Below are 25864 nucleotides of genomic sequence, written 5' to 3' on the forward strand. Positions count from 1 at the left end.
CAACTAAATTAGACTATAACGTTCATTTCTTCTTAATGTAATCGTTATAAACCCCCTTGAACACCTTGGCCATAGAATGCCTTCCGGTATAAAATGGAATCACACCGATTACAATCAATGTCACGTACAACCAGATTAATCCGACAGTGACATAGCCTTTAAAGTAGGTAGGGGTAAAGATCCAGTCTCTGTAAACAGACATTGGCCATATAAGCCAAGTTATCAATAAAATAAAGATTGCAGCACCAGTAGCAATTTTAATCCAAAAATCTAATTCTTTTTCTGTCAACTTAGTAGGATGCTCTTGTTGCTCCAAGGACGAGTTTCGATCGGAGTCAACGTTGACTTCAACCTGATCATTTTTTTCAACCTTTTCTCTATCAGTTTCCGATACTTGTTCATCTTGAGATGAGTCGTCACTTTTGACTAACAAATCGGCTTTTTTCAATTGATTCCAGTCAAATTTTTTTGGTTTGATAAGTGAAATGATAATACTCAACACACCTGGCAACAACAATGCAGTTAAAGAACTGTACAAAGCAGGTAACTGACCACCAGTTGATGCAATAGTGACCTCTCCATAGAAATGGTAAGCAGTTGACAACCATACTGCTAACCCAGCAGCAAAACCTGCTAGTGGGGAAATAAAAGCAGCCCAAAAAGTTTGTCTATCCCAAGTCACTGTCAATATAATAGGGATCACACCAGGGCAAATAAGAATAGGATAAAAGTAAGTATACCAGGTCATATTGATTCCAACATAATGTAACATAATACTGAATCCAGCAATACCAAACCCAAAGACAATACAAGTAATATGAGACACTCTGATCATAGATTTATTTTGAGCATCCGGTTTAAAGTATCTTTTGTAGATGTCAAATGTAACAATTGAAGACACAGAAACCATTTGAGCAGAAACCGTCGATGTAACAGCTAAATAAAAAATCAAAAGCAAGGCACCAACACCTCCGTTTCCTATTGTTGCTTTCAACACATAGGGCAACACAAATCCAGAATCCACTTCGTATTGATTCATTTTACGAGGATAGGTGGGGAACGAAGGATCAGTTTCCAAGAAGTGCAGTGACCCACCAATGATTGCACTTAATGGCCAAACATTCGAACATATAAGGAAGGCGGTGATAAGATACGATGGAACTGTGCTTCGTGGACGTGCAGAAAATGTCTTTTGCCAAAAGGATGAGTCCATAATGGATAACCCAAAGTTACCTGCAGTTAAAATTAAACCAAAAATTGCTGCACCTTGGGATTTACCAGTGAGAATTGAACCATCGTAGTTACCTTCGATATGTTTGGTTGCACTTACTTTAAGCAATTTGTCATACAAACCATTTAGCCCACCAACTTGTTCAGACGTCAAAACTGAAGTGTTCAAATAGCACAAGATAATTAGCAAAATGGAACTGTGCACGAAATCGGTAAGAAATGTTGCCTTCAATCCACCTACCACAGTATACAACAAGACACCAAAGGGAATCAACAAGGTAGAAGCAACAATATGAAGATTACCTGCAATAATTGAAATACCTGATGCACATGCCAAAATCATTGCCAGGCAAGAACAAATGTTACAAATCAATGATAATGTCAAGTAAAGCAAGTGTGCTGACTTGCCGTATCTCAATTCGATTGCCTCTAACGATGTATGTGCTGTTGGGATTTTCTTTTTGGCGTGAATCCCGATAACACTCATAACCGCAATTTGAATTGCGAGGCCAGCACCGTAGTAATACCCAGCCTGTATACCATAATTGTAGGTCATCAGCGAAACAAGCAAGAATTCAGTACTCCAACTCCAACTTGAATAAACAGCAGAGGCAGAAAGGAAAGTACCCACTGATCTATTTGCAACTGCAAAGGTTTCTGTACTGTTTGCGTTTTCATGAAGATATCTTTGCAACAAAAAGGTGGTCAAAATCATACCACCTGCGAATAAGGCACCAACACCCACTAAAACCCCATAGCCTGCTGCTTGGTCTAATAAATGTACTGCACTCTCTGACATTTGAAATCTCTCTTATACTCCTAGTTAAGGTCCTTATGTATAAACGCTGTCAGTTGCAAAAAGATACAATTTGAGTTAAAATAACTGCTCGATTTATTTGTAGAGAGATCATAGTTGGGGTATTTATAGAACTTTTAAAAGCTATCTTGAATCTAGGTAATTGTCATTCCTTTACAACAAACTTATTAATTCACATTTTACCTTCTCGGCTCACAGGAGTACCACCCGAAACCAGTGTCACAACAAAGTGTTGTAGATAAAGATGCAAACAATAAAAATCTAGTTTCTTCAAACTGTGGCACTGTGAAAAGATTGCGTAGATTCCTGCTTTTTTTTTTCAACTTCCCTCAGTGAGCTTTGTGTGGCTTGTTAGTACTAAAATTCTTGTGCATCCAATCGCAATATCTCCTACGCTAATGTGCAAATTAATAATAATTGTCCTGTTTCCATTATTTTCGTCATATCTAGTGTGGCATTTTCTTTTTAAAGCAACTAATTGAACAATTTTTAAACTATCATTTAGTCAATTACCGTATATGCAAGGTGACATCTTGAGACTGTTAGCATTGGTTCAGCATAAAAAAACAATTCAGTTGTAGATTTCTCGAAGTAATTTAGTAATGCATAATACTTGCTAGACGTTGTACAATGATTATTTTTAACAACTATATTATTGGTGAATACACCAGACCACATGGTCTTGCAGGAAGAAAAGACCCTTTTCTCTCGTATACTGAAAAACTTTTGCACTGTGATAAAGAAGTTTTCAGGGTTGGTATGAAGTGTCACAACAATTCACTATAGCATAGATACTATTCGCACACGCAATAAGATTAGTGAACATCTCTTCCAAAGATTTAATGAAAACTGAACCTGAACGTAACATCAATTTTATCTTTCGACACTAGATACGATAAATTTATAATGCATGAAATTAATCAGTTCTTTTCTTCGATAAACCCATTATACTACATCAATTTACAAACACCGACTATCATCATATACAAATAAATCATGTATTATGTTGATAAAGATAAATTATTAAAACTAAAAGAATATAAGAAAAGAAAAGAAGAGAAATAATAACCGAAAACCCTATACCATAAAGAAGTAAAACTAATATCACACAAACTAAGACTTAATCTAGTAATAGATTGCTTACATTCTGTTTATATTGCACAGTTCCCGTACACTTGCCAGCTTCAATATGGTTTTCTAACCATTCAGAGTTGTTGTCAAAATATTGGAAACAGCCAGCACATCTTCCATTAAAACTATTTCTCTGACTTGCCTTTACACCAGCAGGATATATAAAATGAAGGGCTCTTAAATGAACTTTGAAAGTGTCCCTCCGACTGAATCCACCTGTTGGATGACATTTACTTCCATGAACACCATGGTTATCGAAAAATGGACATTCAAATGCCTTACTCGTAGAATGCTTTTTCAAATGTCTCGTGAGGTATCCTTTAACTTTGAAAGAAGCATCACAAGATGGACAATCAAATCTATTCTCAACTGTCCCATTTTTAGTTGTGGTGATTTTTTTAACATCAATATTGTTTGTTTTAGTAGTAGTGGTAATGACTATAGGTTCGTCAACATTTGAAAATACTGGTTGCTTTTTCTTGGTGTATTTTCTCTTGGTGGTAGGAGATACAGGTGAATCGCCGTTTGATGTAACTGAAGAACTGCTTGATGGTATAAGTTGTGGTACGTAAGAAGAAGAAGAAGAAGAATCTGATGATGCTGGTGGTGAAATTGAATCGTGTTTTCTTTTTCTTGATGTGTGAGTTCTTGGTGGTTGCGGTGGTGGTACAAACTCGTCATCTAATGGTTCAATAGAAGAAACTGTTGAAACAGAGCCAGAGAAATAAGACTCGACATCATCTGAGGAGACCTCATGTGGGGGTAAAACAAGTGGTGTAGCAAAGTCTTCAAAATATGGCGTTTCGATATTTAATTGGTGTTGGTGGAATGGCGGTGGTTGTCTGGTGATCATATCAAATATATCAATGTGTTCAGAGCCCTTGTTGCTCTTGAAAAACTCATCTGCTGAAGATGGCGCATGCACCTGTGGTGGGTCGAAAATGTCAATTAACTGAATCAAGTTAAATTGGCCATAAGTGTCTTTGGAAGGATGGTTAAAAAGCTCAATTTGATCTGATTCACCAAAGCCTAAATCCAAATCATCTGCTGCACAATTCACAGGGAAAATCCTTTGCTGTTTCACATTGTTGATATTCTTAATCTTTTGTATTGGTGGGAATAATTCTTGATATCTTTGTGTCCCATAAATCAATCTGTGTAAAAACCTGACTACATGGAACTGGAAGTTGCCAAGACTCGTCGTGGTAAAAGGTTCATATCTTTTTCCTTTATTTGGTGATATGGTGTATAAACTTTTGTTTGATGTGTGGTGGATTAAACCTATGGAAAGTATCAACATAGTTATAGAATTGGTTCTTTAATATGAATACCACTAAATATTATAAAGTGGGGGATCTCAAGAAGAAAAAAAAGCACCGAAAATTTTGCGTTGAAAGCTTATGACTGATGCAAATGAACAAAAAAAATAAAGGGAAACAAAAATCTGTTTTGAATCGATAATACTAAGAACCTGTCCCTGTATTTGATATATAATAACGATTAAACAACTTCAAGTCACACCAAAACTGAATATTGAATGAGTTTTCTTTTTGATAAATATAAAGTAAAACAAAAGAACAGTAACAAATCTTTTGTAAATAAAACTGAAATCCTAAAAAAAAAAAATTTGAAGGGAAAATACAACTAAGTAAATACTAAAAAAAAATTATTGGATTTTATCTCTCTTGAGAGGGGATACAAGTAATGAGGAACTAAAACCGACTGATGATTTAGTTCGTAGAGTAAATATATATCAGGAAGACAACAGCGCTTAATTGGCTTTCCATTTTCCCTTATCTTTTCATTTTAATTTAATAATTGCATTGTTTTTCCATCGGCGTTATTTTTTGTGCGGTTGATATCTCATTTCACACACCTTCTCGCAAATTTTGTGCCGTATGAAATTTGTCTATATGCCGGATTTTTATCATTTGTATTGGCTTACTACTGTTTCTTTTTTGCGTTGAGAGCTTTCAAGTTTCATTAGTAAGTTGAGTTAATCATTGGTTAAGATGATTTAACTTTAGAGTGCCACCACAGTTATTAATAATTCATCTCAACTCTTATTTTGTTTTTTGAAAACTTTTTTTTCGGTACATTTTCCACGTCTCATAGTTGTTAAAAATGTAAATCCAGAGTGGAGCATATTTCCACCAGGATCAAACTTCAAAAGTTTAGTTATTTTGACAGTATTCCTGACAGATAATTTCTTGTCAAAAAATAGATCCCCTCCGTTTGACAAATTAATCAGTGGGTAATCTCGGTATCATTGGTTTGAAAGTGGTGTAGATTTCCCTAAGTGGTAGTAAAAAAAAATTAATATTGATGTTCGGATGTTAATTTGCATCATTTGAGTCTTTAGCACGCAATACATAATCTTTGGGAAGAGGAAGTGAGAAAAATCAAAGTTTTGTTTGTTTGTTGCTTGATTTACTATCTCTACTAAACTCTATAGTTAATTTCCACTGGTTTACCAAACAATAGAATAAGATATGGTCAAAAAAATAAGGTAAAAAGGAAAATGAGAAAGGCGATTGGCTAACTGAATTCTGCAATGCTACACCAGTGCTGTATTGATGTTATGATTGAAGCACCAGTTTAATCAGCAAAGTATATTGAGATTTTCCGAGGTTGCTCTCTTTTTCCGCTCCTGTAAGTTGGTGTAAAAGAGGAGAAAAGATGCGTGAGATCAATCGTCATCACTTCGATAGGACTAATATCTTGAGGCGGGAGCACGTCAGCCTTTGTCTGAGTAAACAACGCAAGTCTGTTAAACTAGTATTGCAATGGTTGTCACAATCCATTTCCTGCACCTTCTCTCCTCTTCCTTTTCTTTTCATTTCCTTATTGTATTTGCAAATGATAATGCTTATCGTGCCAGATTTATACTCACAGCCTGGTCACTCATTTATCAATTGTTTATCTTGCATATTTCTTTCTTTGTGCTGACACCATCGAACAGATAATTAAATTCTTTGTTTAAGATTTCATAAAGTGAAAAGCTTCAATTTTTTTCAATTGTTGATTGACAATATCAGCAACTCCATACTATTCGTTATTCCATATCCTATTTTTTAACTTTTTAGGGACAATCATAAAACCCATCTGTTTTGTATTTTACGGTACGAAATTCGGGTTTTTTTTTTTAGGTTTTTTTAATCACATCTACCGACCATGAAAACGCCGTACGAAATCTGTGGTGTCAAATTTTATTCAATTTTTTTTCCCCATAAACAAATACATTGACACATAACCAAAGAATAATAGCAAGACAAAACTAACCGATGTCAACGTCATGAGCACATGCCAATTGACAACAACAACACTAAAAAGGTACCTGTCAGTGTGCAATTTGAAGTTTTCACCAATTATTCCTTCTGAGGAACTTTTCGGAAAACGAATATTCAATAACCTTGATAATTAGACTTCCAACCCACTTATAAACCCATCGCATCAATGGAAGAAATGCGACAAATATTAACTACAGATCTTTCTAGTTACTTACTTACTAATTATGCGCTTGTTTGCCAAGGCTGTGAACATTATTCTTTACTCCAAAGTTTGAAGAGGGTCTTAATATTTAGTGTTTGTTTATTGTTTGTATGTGGCACAAGCAAAAGTTTCCTTACTATCTGTTGATCCCATTGGAATAAAGTACGAAGGAATTGTCAAGTCCAACATTTAACTTTTGCTTAGTACAAAGCCAGTATATTCAATTGTTCGAATTTTGCGACGCATTGTTTGTTCTTGGAATCAAGACAATTTAGAATCTACTATACGGCCTTTTTTGTTTGATAGGAAGATAAATATATCTCTGGCAAAAGTATCACCTTATGGAATTCAGCCTTCTAATTACTAAATGTATAATAATGGCTAAGAAAAGAAAATAACTAACGATATTTCGAGTCATCAGTACGGAATAATTATCAAAGCCCTATCAAATATAAAGTACGAGATGTCAAAAAAAAAGAAATGTGTGTCAAAATAAGGTTATTGTTAAAGATTTCATAAATTAAGGTTCGTAATTATGATAGACGGCTCTTGTTTTTAAGCAAACACTTTTTGATTCGAACATACAACTGTTAATTGCTGTGCCAAATATTGTCGCAAAAAGTTGTTCAAGTTTGTAATGTTTATGGTTCTCCAACTCCGTTGATTTCGTAAACCTTCTCCTCTCTCTCGTCCTCTAATAGTTTTAAATCTTATAAAATGTTGCTTATACCCTTTAGTTTAAAATCAACCAAGGATTAATTAAAAGCCCCCCCCCCCCCCCCCCCCCCCAAATAATAAGTTTAAAGTTTCAAACGATATCAATTATTCAAAAATATTTCGTAATTTGCATTGAATATAAGCCAGGATTAAGGGAATTATTGTTCACAAGGTATACACGTGTTGGAAAAAATTACCTTATTGCAAACTACATCCTTTAACATGTACTCCTTTTGAAATATGTATTCACCTAATCAAAAGACCCGGATGTGGTTTCACTTTCTCAATATTGTCATTGAATACTTTCCATTTTGACACTGACTGTGATACCATTAGGTAATCGTGGAACATTTTTGTGTCACAGACACGTCTGCATGTTCGTGCAATCCTCAATATAACAAATGACGTGCACAGTTGCCCAGAATGTGCTGGCTCATTTCTAACAAAGAAGACGAGAATTTTGTTGTTCACGATTTTCCACCAACCTTTCGAAAACTCGACAACAGAGAAAAAATTTTCTACTCTTCCTTTGGTACATTTTTCTTCTTGACAACCTTAAAAACTAAGAATCCAAAACCAATTAATCAATTAAATAAATCAAATTAAAAATGTCTGCCTCATTAGATAAATCATTAGATGACATTATTTCATCAAACAAGAAAACTTTTAAATCCAAAAGACCAGGTGCTAAATTTGGCGCTAAAGGTGGCAACCGTGTTGGTAAGAAAATTGGTGGTACTAATAATAACAAAAAACCAATAGCCAAATTCAACAAACCTGCTGCTGCTGTTGCTGCTGCCGTTCCTGCTATTGATTTGAGTTACGCTACTAAAGTTAATGTTTCTGGTTTACCAAAGGACTTGAAACACGATAACATTAAGGTATGTTTTTCAAACTGAAAATCTGGAATTTTCAGTAAATTGGGAGAGATGGGAAAAATTTTGTTTTAATGGGTATAAAGAAATATGAGAACAACTTATGGGCTTTCAGGGACTGGTCATGGTTCCATCGTTGTGTTTAAACTTTGATATTGAATGGCGATTTACTCTTGTCATACATCTTTGTTTATTCCATTTTGACGTGGTTCTTTTTAAAAGCCAATGTTTCTATTATTGTTCATGCATAGGATGTTGATCATTAGCTGGTATAATGATTGGTGGTTTGCTTTTCATTTGGGAGAAGCTCAAACATGTATTTTGTGTTGAATCTTTGATGATAACAACAACTACTTTGTTTTTGACACTTGCGTGTCGCTTAAATCAATTTGTTCAAACTACTATGATTTCGAAATACAGTTGAATCATCGAACAAACGGTTTCCACTACTTGTGTTTTTTTTTTTCATGTTGCATTTAACCTTAACATACAATTTGCTTGGAACTCAGTCGGTCATTCCAATTAAGTTTGTGAGTGACTGTGTTTTTTCTTATTATTGATTTATTGGAGGCAGACAATAATTTCTTATTTCTATTCCTGAGTTTTTCCATTCAAATGTTTTGGCAGTGACAGACAGAGAATGTCCAGGCTAAATGGCTAGCAAGACAACAAGAGTCGTATTCTTAAAGTAAAAAATTCACAGTAGTAGGATCCAAGCGACGCCTTTCATCCTTGAACATAGCAACCGCAACCAGTCCCAAAAGACAATCCATAATGATTTTCAGAATTTGTTGTTTCATCATATTTTTCTTTTTGCGCCTTGCAAATTTTTTCCTTGTATTATTATTAACTTTTTTACGAATTTAACGAATCTTATAGAAACTAACCAAATTTTTTTTTTTACAATAGGAATTTTTTCAATCACAAATTGGTGGTGTGCAAACTGTGGCCTTGAGTTATAATGAAAAAGGTCAATTCAAAGGTTTTGCTACTATTGTTTTCAAATCCAGTAAATTTGCAACTGCTGCAGTTGATAAATACAATGGTGCTTCCATTGATGGAGGTGCTGCCAAATTAAGATTAGAATTAATTATTGATACTAGTAAGAAACCATTGGCTGCCAGAATTGCTCCAAATGCAAAGGCTGCTGCCGCTGCTAAAACCGCTGGTGGTAAGAAGATTGCTGCTGCTAAAAATGCTCTTAATAAAAAGAAGGCTGGTCCTGGCAACAAAAACAACAATAAGCAAAAGAAACCAAAACAAAAGAAGAAGACTATTGAAGAATTAGACCAAGAAATGGCTGATTATTTCGAAAATTAGATCAAGCACTTACCAAGATAAGGGATATTTAGTGTATGTGTGTGTGTGTCTGTGTGTCTCTGTGATTTCTCCGATTTACTATGTTTTACCATGTATTATTTTTGTTTTTTTTTTGTTTATTGAAAAGTGTTATTCTGAAGCTCAAGTAGGTATTAAGTTCCATAGTATTGAATGTAATTATTATTAAAGTTGTTAATGTTCGTTGTTTCTTTCTCTTTTTTTTTTGTTTTGTATCTAATTGATACAGCCGCTCTATGAGGCGGATGATGGTGTATAATGATGCAAATGTCAAAGTCTGACTCATTTTTAAGTTATTTGGTATAACTTTTCGGGTTTCATGCTTGTGCTTTGAGTATTTGAAAATAAAAAAGACATATAATACTCGGATCATCCACAGTATAAGTCAATCAATATGAAGACAATAGGGAAAGAAACAATTGGAGATACACAACGAGAGTTGAGAGATTTAAAGATATATTTAGTCGTGTGCTGTTGGTCAATGATGAAACACAAATGTCAAATAAATATAAAATAAGAAATGAAGCAAAAACGGATCTGACAATTGAGATGGATTAATTATTATTGTTTCTCCAATAAGGCTATAATAGTATTGAGTTATCCAAGAGAGTAGTGAGTTGTTGATTATAGAAGTTTACTCTGTACTATAAGTTATTTTACTGTGATATACGTGAAATATAACATTCTTTTTCATCATGGTAAGGAATTTATGTTCTTTGTAACACTAAATTGAAAAGAAGAATTTTTTATTTTTTTTTTCAAGACAATTTTGTTAAACAATACACGCACTAACACTTAAACACACGCCCATAGTTTATTAACAAAGAAAACCAACAGAAAAATAGAAAATGAAAATAAAAAATAAAAATTAAAAACTAAAATTCTCTATTGTACATAAAAACGTATACCTTCATAATATATATATGCAATCTATATACGATTTTTTTTTTCTTTCCTTTCTTCTTTTTGAATAAGACGTGATTGAAATTTTTTTTTTTTTTTTTTTTTTATTTTCCCAACTGTGAATGGTAACTTTGGCTTTGATATTACAAGCTTTTATTACATATAGTAACAACCAAAAAGTATGCCAAACATTGAATATATTGTGACTGCAGAATTTCATATTGACAAGGGACCATCAATTGTTCATCAATTCCCCAATCAATTGCCAGGTATGGACAATTTATATTTTTTACCGGAATTGATGTTACCTGACCAAATACATAAACGTAATGAAGATTATACATTGTTTCTATTGCATCGAAACACGACCAATGGGGAATTTCAATATCTTTTCAATAAGAGTACATGTGAAGACAATCCATATTATTTATATACCATAGTTGATAATCGTAAAAACGATGAATTTAAACGTGGTGCCAGTATCAAATCGTTATCAATAATTACCAAATTATCATATTTCAAGAATTTCAAACCCTTGTTGTTGATTTGTTTAGATTTATATTTCAAAAATAATGATGTTAAATATTTAGAAGAATTATATCGAGTGATTAATGAGAAAAAATTTGACATTTCTCCTGGTTATTCAGTTTCAATAATTAAAAAATTGTTGATTACGTCGATATTAGATTTACCTATTAATGATAAAATTTATTATGATGAATCGTTTAGAAATAAATTATTGGGGATTGGGAAAGATGATTATGTTAATGACGATTTATTTATTAGAAAAGATTTAAGTTTCAATTCGGTGATTAAATTTAATAATATGAATATACCGATAAAGATCCCCATGTTGACATTACCTGATACTATTGGGGATTATTTGAACCCCACTGATTTGAATTTCAAACCTAGTTTAATCAATATTTTACAAGCTAAATTGGTTTCCACAAATTTGAATAATGAATTGACGATATATGGATTGCAAACCCCACCAATCATCATCTTGATTAATGCCATATTGACAGGGAAAAAAATCATTTTCCTAAGTTATGAACATTCATCAGGGTATATTATTGATCATATTTTATTAACATTGAAAATAATCACTGGCGGTGGGATTTTGAGTGGGATTCTAACTAATTATAATGTTTTCCCCATGATTGATGTGTCGAAAATTAATTTATTAGAAGAATGTGAATCGTTTATTGCTGGTACAATAAATCCATTTTTCAAACAAAATGACCGATTATGGGATTTAATGTATGATTTGGATAATAATGAATTTATTTTAAGTTCACAATTACCGGGTGATGACATTGAATTTAAAAATTCAATTATATCAGAAGACGCCAAATTTTTATCTAATTTACAATTATCATTATTCAACTATAACGATGATTTGACAACAATACAATTAATTTTCAGACGACATATTAATGAAATCATTCGAATTTTATTAAGTTCGAAAAACTTTAATAGTAATTTGGCACCAACAAGTCAAGATTTGATTTTATTATTAGATGGAATCGGTTATTATTGGGCCAGTGATACAAATAAATTATTAGAGATTTCTTGTTATCAATTAATTTCGAAAAAATTCCATTTTTTATTATATAATGGGAAATTGATTTATAATTTATTATTACCCAATTTATCTAATGAATTGAATTTAATGATTGATTTACATTATCATTTACAAAGTTTAAATAATCCAGCATCCAATTCTAGAATTAATGAACGAGAGATTTGGTTTAATATATTGAAATTCTTGATTAGTGGGAAATCATTAGAAATATTTTTATTAATAACGTATTTAATCCCCCCAAATTCATCTTCGAGTTTACAATCATCATCTGTTCATGGAGGGAATTTAACTATATTTGATAAAAATAAGGGTATTGAATTATTATTGTTGAATTTATTCAATCAAGATGATCAAGTTAAATCAAATGTCATTATGATTTTACAAGAATTACAGGATAATTTCTTGTGTAGTTGGTGTCTTGATAAATTTTTGAAATCAAATTTAATTTATGAACTTGCGTTTTCTGATTTAATCGATGAATAAAATTTGGTTTATTATAGTTTTGGTTTGATTCTTATTCAACTAGTATCAATACTTGTGTTTATTTTAACTATTTACAATGTATCTTATATATAGAAAGCACATAATTTAAACCCACAACGTTTCCACCTTCACCTTCTCTTTCCCAATTCTTCCTTGCCCTTGATATCCAATCAATTTTATTTATCAAGTTTATCACTTCGACTAGGGGTATAATACTTACTTTCTTCAACTTCATCAGGGAACCATCTCATTTTAACCATATTCCATAATGATAATCTATCACCTGGACGTCTTGTACTAAATGCATCACCAGAACCAACATATTTTGATTTACGATCAGGTGAAGAATAATCTAAATTTGGATTAGTCAAAGGGAATCCTGGTCTTGAAGAAACATAACCAAATTCTTCATCTTGATGTCTTGATGATAATGTACTAGAATCGGATTCTAATTCATGACGATGGTTTTTTTGATAAGCAATATGTTTTTTACCAATGATGAATAATCCAATGGCTATTGATCCAAATATTCCTAATTTTCTAAGGATGGTATTACGAGATTCAGTTGATTTTGCTATATTTAACATGTTTGTCAATAGGGTATTCTTTCTTTTAGAATGTATAGTATAGTTTTTCACTTGGTTGTAAATAAATTATGTAGTAATATAGTATTCTTTTGGATATATTGTAATATAACGGAGTTTGAAAATTAAATAATGTCAGCCTATAATTTTTTTTTTTTGTTCCAGCTTCGTTTCGAAATTGAACCTGTTTGGTCGTGCAAAACTCTTCAAATAATGGTTATATGATTGACAATAATCAAATTTTGCAATTACTGAGCTCATTTGATAAGAGAAGCATTTCAAAACATAAAATTAGAGTTTGATATAGGTCTAACCCAAAGATAAAGTTCTGTTGTGTATAATAATATTCTAGGTGTTGTTGTTCAACAATTTATGTGTTTAATATTTTTTTGATTAATTTTAGTAAGAAATAATGTACAAAATACTGTTAAAAAAGAATACCAACAAAATACAAAACGATTACAAGATCAAAATACAACCACACGTATACTACTAAAAAGATACTTGCTAGGAAATCAATTACCTACTAAAGTCGGCGAAGAACATTTTGGTGTTAGTATATATTATATTTCCAAGATAAAGTCTGGGTTTGGTCTTTTTACGTGTCAGTGGGGTTGTACGAAAACAGAAATATTCTTGTAAGTACACGTTATTACCCCATACAAATAATAATAATATTATTATTCTTAATAGTCAGTAGCAAACTGTAATAGGTAATCGGTAGTTTGTGGTTGGTTGGTTGGTTGGTTAGTTAGCTAGTTAATTCGTAGGGGAGAAAACTACGACGCGCATGTGAGAAAAGAAAAAAATAAAGTGGCTTAACCGAGGATCAAACAGATACAAGAGTTGGGAAAGAAACAAAGAATAACTAGATGGGGTTGATACTATTAAAAAATGAGCATTTATTGTCAAGAATCCCATTATCTCTAATATAGGCTAGTATATGTTGATTATCTTGGGAAAAAAAAAACGCGATTTGTGAAATTCAAGTGAAAGAAGGGGAACTTGTAGAAACCCATAAAAGAAACAAATCTAAGTTTTAACCTAAATTATTGAATTATTCTGTCAGAAGGTAAGGTGAATATTGGTAGTAAAGCTAAATGGATATCTCCAATAATGAATTATTTAATTAACTGTATCGATATATAAATATAATTGTACGGCCCTAGTAAATTTTTTTTTTCTTGATCTCTCATTTTTTGTTTTGTTTTATTTCGTTGTTAATTATTAATATTTTTTATTCTGGGGAAATTTTTTAAACCGTTCTTGTTGGTGTATTCGTTGTTGTTTTTTTTTTTTTCGAATTTAAATATATCATTTTCTTTTCCCTTAAACAGTTTGATTTTAAGTCAAATCATTTGGTATTAGATTTATTGACAAAAGATAACTTGAAGAAATCACTTTAATTCAAATCAAGATTATCAATAAACGGGGTCACAGAACACAGGATTCTTTTTTTTTCTAATAAAGTTCAAACAATAAGATAAGTCAAGTTTCAACAAACATTTTTATCCCCTTTCTCATACTAGCACATTACAATACAACACAATATAATGTCGAATCAAGAACTTGCTCATGCTGTACTGGGTGCAGTTGGTGGTGCTTTAGCTCTTGGTATAACTTATCCTTTAATTACCTTATCAACAATTGCCCAAACTGCTGCCAAAAAGAAGGAAGCAGAAGAAGCAAGCACCACCGAGGATGGTAAAAAACCTCAACCGACCGTCAGTTTAACAACTTTGGAAAAAATCGCTCATGTTATCCAAAATAATGCTGCTTATATTGCTGCTAAAGAAATTCTTAAAGAAAAAGGTCCATTGGGATTATATTCTGGGTTGGAAAGTGCATTATATGGGATCACTTTAACCAATTTTATTTATTATTATTTCTATGAATTGACTTCCAATGTATTTTTGAGAGCCAATGGGAAAAAACGTAATGGATTAAGTACTATCCAATCAATAATAACTGGTGCTATTGCTGGTGCATTCACTTGTGTTGGATCTAATCCTTTTTGGGTTGCCAATACCAGAATGATGACCGAAAAGAAGAAGGAAAAAACTGCTACTGCTGGTGATGCTGCCGATGCCAAAGAAGAGAATGATAATTCTTCCAATTCTACTTTTAAGGCATTGGTTAATATTGTTGAACAAGATGGTGTTGGTGCTTTATTTGCTGGTGTGTTACCAGCTTTGGTGTTGGTCATTAACCCAATTATTCAATACACTATTTTTGAACAAATTAAGAATATAATTATTGCTAAAGATGGTCCTAAAGCATTCACTGCTGTTAAAGCTTTTTTCATTGGTGCCTTTGGTAAATTGATTGCTACTTCATTGACTTATCCTTACATAACTTTGAAATCAAGAATGCATATCAAGAGAAAGAAATTGAATATCGATAATCAACAACAAGATGAAGAAAAACAATTATCCATGATTCAAGAAATTAGAAAAATTGTCAAAGAAGAAGGATTGGAAGGATTATATGCTGGATTAGCTGTTAAATTGACCCAATCTATTGCCACTGCAGCATTTTTGTTTTATTTCAAAGAAGAATTGTTTTCTGGTAGTGTCAAATTGATTGAAATTTTACGTGTGTTTAGTTTCAAGAAGTCACTCAAGTCTCCAGTTGTTCAAGTTTAAAGCATTAGGCAGTAAGTACTTTCGTTTGGGCTCAAAAAAAAGTATATTTCATAAATTAGATTTATATTTATTGTTACGTAGTAAGAAAATAAAAAAAAAATTGATTAAATATCATATATTATATCATGCACCATGTTTTGGAGATGCATTGACAAAATAACCAACCTTGTAGAACTATTTGGGTGGTCCTATTTTGGATGGATCTGGACTCACTGGTGGAATTTCTGCAAGGCGCATATTGCTTGCTCGTAGATACAGCAAGACCAATTTATTGACAATGCGATTGCACACAAAGCACACCTCTAGGGTTGATGACCCAGTGACCCAGTTGTATCTGATATATGCTGATAACACAGATGATACCACCGAATACTCGATAACTTTCAAATTGGGAGCTCAACATATCTTAAAGTATACAACTCAATCCAATTTTATCAATGTAAAATCTCCTCTGTGTCCTGCTTTATGATAGCAACCCTGAAACGAGTTATTGCTAATAAGAGGAGACATACTCTTAAACACTACCATGAGACTATCTTTATAATCAGAATACCCCAAATAGCTTTTATGATCCCCACAAGGCCGTCCTCCGAACCCTACCACTATTCGGTTTCGGAAATAACAGCACCTACAACAAGCAAACTAGCCACAAAAAAGAAAGTTTATAAATGAACGGATGACCGGTATGAGACTATAACTTGGCCAACACGGCTTATGAGTCTACTGTTCTTCTATAGACTGTAAATGGCGATATGACCGGTACATGGATGGCATTCTCCTAACCAAACAAATGCACCGCCACTATTATTACACCAGCAGTGTACTGAAGATCAAATCAAAAATGCTCCTAACCATCAGTGGCCCTACCAATTCTTTCTAACTACGACACCGTCCGTTGCCGAATTTAGTTGATCAGAGTATTACCAAAACAAATCATTAATTTGAAAAATATATAGGAAGCAAAAAAATAGGATGAGCTATATTTGAAATAGAGATAACCATAACAACATAAAATACATGAATGACACCAATTAAGATGAAATTCTACATTATTTCCGATACGGGCGTTAATTTCACCACAACCATTACCACCACCAACAATACCCAACAACAACAGCAAATACCAGTATAATAATAATTGCTACTATAAATCTTTGCTCGTCTAGTTCATATTAGCCATTAGGTTCATTGTTTTTTTAATCTTTTAGACCTTTAATTTGATTTTTTTAGTTTGTAAATAGTACCTCCACAAAAATAAGAAAATTTACTTTTTAGATCCTCCACCAGTGATTCGGGGAACACAAGAAAGAAAAAGCAACATAAACAACAGTGCTCATATTATTTTTCACCAGAGTTATAATATGTAAGTTAATTACTTACACTACAGCAAGAAAAAAGAGAGAGGAATATTCAATGACGCCTAGTAAATTAATGGAAATAAAAGAACAACATTCTTTTTTGTTTTTGTTTTGCCCCTCATGATAATTTTACTACTACCTGGCTTACATACTTCCAGCCTGCATTATTGTGTTTGTTGTTCACAAATCAAACAAACTAAAAAAAAAAACAAAGAAAATTTGGTCGTGTGGGTCTAACAGGTTTGACGACTATACTTGGGTCTTGCAGATACAGTTGTATGTAACAGAAGACCTAGATTTGGTCGTGCCTTCTATTATAATAATAGTTTTGTATTATAGTAAGCGCTTTTTTATAACGCCAAATAATGAAAAAAAAAGATGGCATAGACAATAGAGATATACCTATATCTCATGCTGAATATATGAATAAAAAACAAATCACGTCATTCACAAAACAAAGAACGCTCATTATAGAAGTTTTAACAATAACCATGAATAGGAATGTCTTAGAAACAATATTAATATCTTTCCTTCAAGTTCACTTACCACGGATAATTATATTTTTTTTCTTTTTTTTGAGCATAGCCCGAATACCCAAAAAAATTGAAAGCAAGAAAAAAAAATTTCATGCAACTTGGCCACTACTTTAACATACGAACTTTACCTGGTAAAAAAAAAAAAGGGATAGAACAAACACAATATTGTGTGTTCCTTTGGAATTTGCCAATCTCTATTTGTGGCGATTAATACTGTAGAGAGATTGTTTCGCCAGCAAGTGACAGCGTGATTTAGCCATGTCGCATTAATTCCTTTGGAGCTTTTGTGTTGCAAAATATAAAAAAAGGTTTGCCGTACAGATAAAGGAAAATCTCAACAGAATACCCCGATTATGTAATCGAGATATACATTTTATTGTATATTAGACAATGCTAAACTACATTTGCTTGCTACTATTATTTATGCATGAGCTAAATGTAATTAGTTTTAAAATTTTCAAGTATTTTGCTGTTTCCTTTCCAACAAGAGCTAACCCAATTGCCAAAGCTCAATGATATCATTACTCATTTGGGCAAAAAAGTATTGTTGGTTTCCCAATTCATTGGGTCAATTAATGATTGTGATAGCACTATGATATCTGGTGACTACTAGTATGCTAAGAATGGCACAAGCTGGAGATCCTAGGCATTGTTTTTGCTATCCAAAAGAGGGCTTTAGCACAGGCTTCTCTTGTTGGTCTCTATCGTATCGCATGATCAATCCATCACTATTGTGTAACCAAAGAGAATCCTCCTCCTCCTCATTATCATCATTATCATTGCGTACTATTGCTAGAAAAAACTTGGAACAATAGAACGTAAGGGTCATATCACATGTCTCGTCAGGATATCTGAGGTTTCGGAATCACATCACCCAAGATTTCGATCATCCATTCCGTTAAAACAATTTAAAGTAGTTTTGTGATTAGTTTAGTATTTGCAAATCCCATTCATCCAACATGGCTATTTTTAACTTTTTAGTAACTCACAAAGAGAGAAAAAAAAAAGGAATTGGTAAACATCTGATAATACAAGAGAGGACAGTAACAATAAAAATCACAATACATGATTTGATCTAAATTGTTCGGAAACCAAACAAAAAAAAGGGAGCAGAAAAAAGGCAAAAATATAAATAATTCAAACACCTAATTTTATACTTTAATGAATGTTGATGAATGTAAATAAACTTAAAAAAAACAAACTAAACTAAACTAAAAACTAAAAAGAAGTGAAAAAAAGGCATAGGCAAAAAAGACCAGGAAAACAAAGTAGAAGAAAAAACCCTCCTATAAAATAAATTGAAAAAAAAATGTAGGGAGATTATATATATATGTATATGTACACTGCATTCAGCTTCTATTTTAATTAAGAAAGAGGAAACCTTATAAAAAAAAAAGATTCATTAATCACTAAAACCGTCCTAAATTTTTTTTTTTTCCCTTCCTCCATTTTTCAATAGTTTTCTTGTTTATTCAAATCCCCTTTTACCAACAGTCACTCATTCCTTCAATCCCCTTCGAACAGTACTTAGTGTACTTGGATGTTTATCTCACATATGTCTGCGCCTCCAAGTATCCCAACAATAACCACTCCAGGTACATCTTCCACCAATACACGCAGAGTCGCTAGACGAGCTTGTTTGTCGTGTCGTGAAAAGAAGATCAAATGTAACGGAGAACCCATGACTACTATAACAGCAGCTGACGGTACCAATAGAATCATACCCGAGAAAACCAGAACATGTTCCAATTGCCGATTTTTGGGTATACCATGTGTGTTTGTACAAAGTAATCGTGGTGGGAAAAGGAAAAAGCGTTCGACAGAACACCAACTATCTGATTCCGAAGCAACAACTGCCCCTGCTACACACCCAAATCAGTTAGGTCAACATCAGCAATTACCACCAATAAAAAAAACCAAATCAACACCTTCAATTCACAATCTCGACAGTGGAGTGGTGATACCTTCAATCAATCAACAACAAGAGAGGCATCAAGATGGATATCGCAATGAAGAATTGGCGTCTACCGAAAGAGTCAGCTCATATATTTTAGACGGAAATAACAGCACAAAGTTACCATCACCGGTTTTAACACATACCACATTTGACTCACGAAGGGATGAAGGCCAGAGATTCAATAATCAATTACGCCGATCTTCAACTACAACAGCAGGTTTTCTGTTACCACCACCCCAAGAATTATTGGGAAGAAGACTGGTCAGTTATTCCCCTGGACCTTCTTCAATAAAGAGCCAATTGCCTCACTTAACGTCGTCGTCGACCACAACATCCAGTGTGCAATCACCTCCACCACCACCACCACCTCCGCAACCACCCCGTGGAATGGGCATACAGTTTCATGAAGCAAGTCACCAACCAGGCATATTTCCTCCTCCTCCTCCTCCACCACCGCCGCCGCCACCGCATCCCGATCACTTACATCACCAGTATTATGGCTACCCACCACCACCGCCACCGCCACCGCCACCTCCTTTGCATCATCACCATCATTACCCGCCCTCTCATCATCCAGGATTTGGGTTCCCACCACCGCCACCAGGTCCACCAGGTCCGCCAGGTCCGCCACCTGTACCACCACCACCTCATTATCACCAATCGGCACCTCCAGAATCTCCACCAAAAGAATTTAAACATCGACATCCAAAGTATTTTCATAAACAAAATAATAAAGGACATCGACATCGACATCACCCACACCTACATCATCACCATCCTCCTCCTCCTCACCACCACCACCACCATCCCCGTGATTTCCAGCAGCATAATGGACAGGATGACATAAAATCTAAGCATACTGATGAGAATAGTCAAAATTCAAAACCGTCACTGCCACGATGGCTTGATAATATGTCAGTTTCGTCCCTGGATTCATCTAGATCAGTTTCATCTCCCCAAAGTCAGCATAATGACAAGTCACAATATTCTAATCACAAGTCATCTACCCAGATGAGTAGTTGCACTAATTCTGTAACACAAACACTCGATAGACTACCAAAGATAGTCTCTACTCAACAAAATAATCTCACCCCAACTTCAAAAATTCTTTCAAACAGTCCATTTACTGAATCAGAATTGGCAAAATATGATTTACCAAAATGGGAGGTCCTTAATAAAATATTTAATTACTATTATATATATAATCAACCTAGCCATCAAATATTCCCTGGGAAAGCAATATTACTTGAAAACTTGGCATTAAATACCGACAGTTCAATTATTCACGCCATTATTGCTACCACATGTTTGATAATTTCCAAATATGATTCCTCCATTAATATTGTCGCTGATGAATTGTACTGGATCAATAAAATGCATAAATTTTGGGATAATTTAAACGATTTAGGGATACTATGTTGCTACAAACTTTTAGTGAAATGTACTTCAATTCGATTCAATATTAAAAAGATGAACGACATAAATATCAAACTTTGGGAAATGATCAACAATAATCAATATGTCGATATTTTCAAACAGAAAAAATTTGATTTTCAAGAGTCTAGAATTATACCCACATTCGGCACCAAACGCCAGAATTATGAACGAGAGTTAACATTAAAGATTATATGGAGTTTTTATATCAATAATATTATTTTATTACGGTTTAATCAAGGAAGACCATATTATAAGTTGTCATCAATTATGAATGGGTTTAAGTTTGATTATGATCGTGATCAATATTCTAATAACATTTTATTGCCAATGAGTGATATTGATTATCTCTCGTTGAAATCAGCTGGTAATAGAGCCAATTGGAATCAATTATATGAAAAATCGCATATTCCAACTGACGCCACTAGTTTGATTTTGAGTCTGAAAAGTTTTGAGAATTCATTATCTAAATTATCTAATAAAGACATTACGTTTAGCAATTTAATTAGTAAAGATGAATTCCATGTTGATTTACGCAATAAATTGAAAACAAAGTATTATGAAATAATCCATGATGAAAAATTGGTTGTTATAAATACCAATTATTGGTTTTCAAATATAATTTTACGATTGTCAGAGTTAATTCAATACAATTATATTTTATGTGATATCATGGTTTTCAAAATGTGCAAATATGACTGGAAAACCGATTTAGGATGTAATAGTGATGATCGAGGCGACAGTAAAGATACCAACACCACACAAGGTGAAAAATGTCGGGATGCTGATGGAAACTCGATACAACACAAGGAAGATTACAAGGATTCCGTAAGTAATCCTGGTTTATTACAACATCCTTTGATAAGTGACGAAATTCAACTGGTTGAAGGTTTAACTACCAAATTGAAAAGCTTGAATAATAATGATTGGAAAATCTTAATTGAAATGATCAAATCGACCAACGAATACGTCGATTTAATAAAACTAATACCACTGTCCGAGTATACAGACTATTCTATTGTTGTTGGGCCAACAACTTTTGACGACAATTATAATAACGAAAATGAAACAACGAAAAGATTTAGGAATCTAATCAACAATTCTTCAGAGTGGTGGAACAAACAAGAGTTGAAATCCTCTGTACAACAGTCTTGGGCTAAATTGCCTATATACATATTATCATTTACTTCAAGGGTATTATCGATAATTTACAGTTTAGCAGTTTTGACGAAATACATTAAATTCAAAAAGTCTTTTAAATCAGGCGATTTGATTGTTGAATTTCTTGAGACAAACGAAGTTAGAACTATTGAAGGTTGCAACATTAGTGTTCTACAACAGAAACAGATGTCAGATGTGTATGAGATTTTCACTGAAATTCATATATTGAGTCAATTATTTGTTTTATGTGAGTACGTTAAATTCAAATTGAGTTATAGTAATGAGGATCTTGCTGCGCTTAGTATCCAACGATTAAACAATCTAAATCAACATCTCGATGAAGTTTTACAACAAAACTTTACAAAAATAAAACCGGAATAGAATAGAAAAATACTCACCATAATTTGTGGATTTAGGAAATGTAGTCAATAATTTGAATTCATGAATTTTGATGTATAGAACTAATGTACGTATTATTATCATGTCCAATATGCGTCATGTTCGGTTGTTATTTTATTCCTTTTAAGTTTGATACATGATATTGCTTTGAAATATTTTTTGTTAACAAATGTTTGTAACCAAAAAAAAAAAAAGGTATGGGAAGATACATCAAGGGTCCAACAAAAAGTTGGTATCGAAACTAAAGTTTGTGGTGGTTGAGGGTTTAAGTCGCAAGCAAAAAGGTACAACCGAAAAAATAGAATAAAATCTAAGCGCAGTAGGATTCAAAATTGGGCCGACACCGGTTTGCAAATTTCACACTTTCGCCGAAAAAAAAAATGAGCAGAGAACACTATAAGTGCAAAGTGAGAAAGAAACAAGCAAAAAGCAAAAGCAACATCAGGCCCCCACGTTTTTCCACAAAAATTGTTCGATATCACAACAACAACAAGTATTTTCACTGATCTTTGTTTTGGTTTTCTTTCTTTACATTGGAAACTTCATTAGTACTACCTTGCAAACACCGTTATTACACAAATCAGTACACTTTTTCATCACTCAGTTATTTTATTCAACATCATGATTAATGTATTCAAACCTATTGTTCAACGTGATCTAGTGCCAACTGCCTATTATAATAATGAAATCTTACAATACAACGGCGTTTCTCCTAAAGACACACCTATACTTCCATTCAACCAAACCATAGAAGACTTGAATAGAGATATTTACGCCAAACCTTTACATTCTCATAACGACTACTGGAGAGAATATCCATTATTTTCAGCATTGAGTGCAGGTGCAATTAGTGTCGAAAGTGATATTTGGTATTTCCCACAATCTTACAAATTGACAAGAACGGTTACTCCATCTACAAGCAAATACAACAACAATAACAAACAAGGCAACAGTTCAGTTAACGAAACGCTAATTTTCAAAAATGATGAAATTTATGTTGGCCATAGTCAAGAATTCTTGAAACCGATAAATACATTATTTAATTTATATTTAAATCCACTATCTCAATTCTTACAATTTGTCAATCCAACATATGAGATCATTGATGGTGATAGCAACTCTGAGAATTCTCGACTTGAACAGGATTTTTTTGCACAATCTCAACTGGAGAGGAACAGTGTTTTTTATAACAATCCTGGACAACCACTTTATTTGTGGTTTGATTTCAAAACCGAAGCTAATTCAACTTATGATGCCTTAAAACCATTGTTGAAACCATTTATAGATAATGGGTATTTAGCCTATTATAATACGACTGATGACAAGTATTATTCTGGTCCATTAATCTTAACAATAACGGGTAACTTACCAGTTGAAAAAGTAACTAATGAAACAATAAGATATTTGTTTTTAGATGGCCCATTAGATAAGTTTACAATTGATAATAACAATACAAATAAAGATGAATTGAAAAAATGGTCAAAATTATCTCGTGTGGCAAGTGGTTCCTTAGAGACAATTTTGGGATCAGAGTCATACGCAACTAGCACTAAGAATGATTTCAATGAAGAGCAAAAATCACAATTGAAACAAGTGCTTGACTTGGCTCATGAATATGGATTAAAGACGAGAATTTGGGGTGATATAACTTGGCCATGGAACGTTTTAGATCTGCATTTGAAAATTTTGTTTGAATTAGGTTCTGATTTATTGAATGTTGATGATTTAGAAAGGGCTCTGCAGTTATTTTCATAATAGAGCAATATATACAAAAAAAAACAGTGTATTCATCTATTTATGCTGTCTAAGTGTCTATAAATGTGAGTCTATTAAAAATAAATAAAAAGAGGAAGCCACCTCTGCATACAGTTTTAAAAATTTTGTTTGAGTAGTTCATAAGTGTAGAAAATAAGGGCATTAGCTGGTATACAACGAACCATAGTTATTCCTAACCCATTATACAAATTCAATATTCCTCCTGGTTTGGCGATTATCGATCTTGTTGTTTGCCAGAATCCCATGTGTTTCCCCACGCTGTTTGAGTTTCTATTGTTGTTGAATAAGTCATGGGTTTGGATGTTTGATTTGATAGTGTCTACTGGGAACATTGAAAAATTGAACGTGACACCAGCCATGGCACCAGCAATCAACAATTGTACATCCTTATTACTAACACAGGGTTCCTTGACCTTTTTGTAATAATCATTGACATATTCGTAAGTACCAAACCAAATTGCTGTGCCAATGACTTCTCTAACAATAGTTGAATTCAAACCTTTCCACAATCCAATTGTACCTCTATCTCGTATTGTTGATTTGATAATTGTGCCGTATGTATGATGTGATTTATCCAGACTTAGATTTGATACTTGTAATTGACATTTTACCAACTCAACTGGAGTCAACACAAACGACGCCATGAATCCAGCAAATCCACCAGCTAGAATTTTCCCCAGGAATGGCAAAGTTTCAGTAGTATACTGATTTTTGTCGTTATTCTTGTTTAAATAATTTGTTATCACTGTAGATCCAAAATTATATGAGCTAAAAAGTATGGCATTTTCTAAACAAGCACCAATCATAGGAGCTTTTAACCCTTTGTAAAACCCATTGAATATCCCTTCATTGTGATATGTCGTTTTAATCATCTGTAGAGTTGTAATACCGCCACTGCTACCAGCCGACTGTAATCGCACTTTGATTGTATCCAATGGAAATTCGACCACTTTACCCACCATTCCTGATATAGCACCAAATGTGATCTCTTTCAAAGGATGAAGAGTTTCATGATGAGAGGTGTTTGGTGATGTTATTTCTTGATCCATGATTCAAATTCAAACAGTTTTATAAAATAAAACTAATTCTGATCTATATTTGATATCCTCTATAAACAAGATTTCTGGGATGCCATTTTGAAAAACTTTTTTCTTAGGTCTAATTAAATGATCTTTAATATTGTAGGTATTTACTTAAGGCGGTTAGCCTAATCAAGTAATTGAGGGATTTATAGAATTACGTTACATACTAGCATAGTTCTATTGTACTTGGTGCAAGGCCACCTCTACTTCGAAATGCAAAAGAATAAACTTTTGTACAATTCTTTCGATTTTTTTTTTCTTTACGATGTTTGTAGATTGTTAAACCCACTATAAACTATAAATTACAAAAACTTAAAAGCTATTTCTTATTTATTAAAAAATATCCCTAATATACATT

General features: G+C 33.1%; 9 protein-coding genes across 9 annotated transcripts; 5 read left to right on the forward strand and 4 right to left on the reverse strand. All coding sequences in view use genetic code 12, as the record gives it.

Annotated features, from left to right (window-relative positions):
- Positions 1 to 22: 22 nt before the first annotated feature.
- DUR35 (Dur35p) lies at positions 23 to 2029 on the reverse strand (the record flags this gene model as incomplete). Its single annotated transcript, XM_718035.2, has 1 exon — positions 23 to 2029. One exon carries the CDS (start codon positions 2027 to 2029, stop codon positions 23 to 25), a length of 2007 nt encoding a protein of 668 aa, XP_723128.2.
- A 1138-nt stretch (positions 2030 to 3167) lies between these two features.
- On the reverse strand, positions 3168 to 4478 carry STP1 (Stp1p; the record flags this gene model as incomplete). The annotated part of the gene is made up of 1 exon (XM_718037.1): positions 3168 to 4478. One exon carries the CDS (start codon positions 4476 to 4478, stop codon positions 3168 to 3170), a length of 1311 nt encoding a protein of 436 aa, XP_723130.1.
- Positions 4479 to 7995: 3517 nt separating this feature from the next.
- On the forward strand, positions 7996 to 9582 carry CAALFM_C304590WA (RNA-binding protein; the record flags this gene model as incomplete). Its single annotated transcript, XM_019475321.1, has 2 exons — positions 7996 to 8268; positions 9172 to 9582. The coding sequence occupies 2 exons, from the start codon at positions 7996 to 7998 to the stop codon at positions 9580 to 9582; spliced, it is 684 nt and encodes a 227-aa protein (XP_019330866.1).
- Positions 9583 to 10684: 1102 nt separating this feature from the next.
- MEA1 (Mea1p) lies at positions 10685 to 12574 on the forward strand (the record flags this gene model as incomplete). The annotated part of the gene is made up of 1 exon (XM_718039.1): positions 10685 to 12574. The coding sequence occupies one exon, from the start codon at positions 10685 to 10687 to the stop codon at positions 12572 to 12574; it is 1890 nt and encodes a 629-aa protein (XP_723132.1).
- A 176-nt stretch (positions 12575 to 12750) lies between these two features.
- CAALFM_C304620CA (uncharacterized protein) lies at positions 12751 to 13161 on the reverse strand (the record flags this gene model as incomplete). The annotated part of the gene is made up of 1 exon (XM_718040.1): positions 12751 to 13161. One exon carries the CDS (start codon positions 13159 to 13161, stop codon positions 12751 to 12753), a length of 411 nt encoding a protein of 136 aa, XP_723133.1.
- A 1550-nt stretch (positions 13162 to 14711) lies between these two features.
- On the forward strand, positions 14712 to 15803 carry CAALFM_C304630WA (uncharacterized protein; the record flags this gene model as incomplete). The annotated part of the gene is made up of 1 exon (XM_718041.1): positions 14712 to 15803. One exon carries the CDS (start codon positions 14712 to 14714, stop codon positions 15801 to 15803), a length of 1092 nt encoding a protein of 363 aa, XP_723134.1.
- Positions 15804 to 19237: 3434 nt separating this feature from the next.
- ZCF31 (Zcf31p) lies at positions 19238 to 22630 on the forward strand (the record flags this gene model as incomplete). Its single annotated transcript, XM_718043.1, has 1 exon — positions 19238 to 22630. The coding sequence occupies one exon, from the start codon at positions 19238 to 19240 to the stop codon at positions 22628 to 22630; it is 3393 nt and encodes a 1130-aa protein (XP_723136.1).
- A 639-nt stretch (positions 22631 to 23269) lies between these two features.
- Positions 23270 to 24403, forward strand: CAALFM_C304650WA (uncharacterized protein; the record flags this gene model as incomplete). The annotated part of the gene is made up of 1 exon (XM_718044.1): positions 23270 to 24403. One exon carries the CDS (start codon positions 23270 to 23272, stop codon positions 24401 to 24403), a length of 1134 nt encoding a protein of 377 aa, XP_723137.1.
- Positions 24404 to 24519: 116 nt separating this feature from the next.
- On the reverse strand, positions 24520 to 25473 carry ARG11 (Arg11p; the record flags this gene model as incomplete). The annotated part of the gene is made up of 1 exon (XM_718045.1): positions 24520 to 25473. The coding sequence occupies one exon, from the start codon at positions 25471 to 25473 to the stop codon at positions 24520 to 24522; it is 954 nt and encodes a 317-aa protein (XP_723138.1).
- Between the last annotated feature and the right edge of the window lie 391 nt (positions 25474 to 25864).

The sequence above is a fragment of the Candida albicans genome, chromosome 3 (genome assembly GCF_000182965.3).
Source record: "Candida albicans SC5314 chromosome 3, complete sequence".
In the NCBI taxonomy this organism is placed as follows: domain Eukaryota; kingdom Fungi; phylum Ascomycota; class Pichiomycetes; order Serinales; family Debaryomycetaceae; genus Candida; species Candida albicans.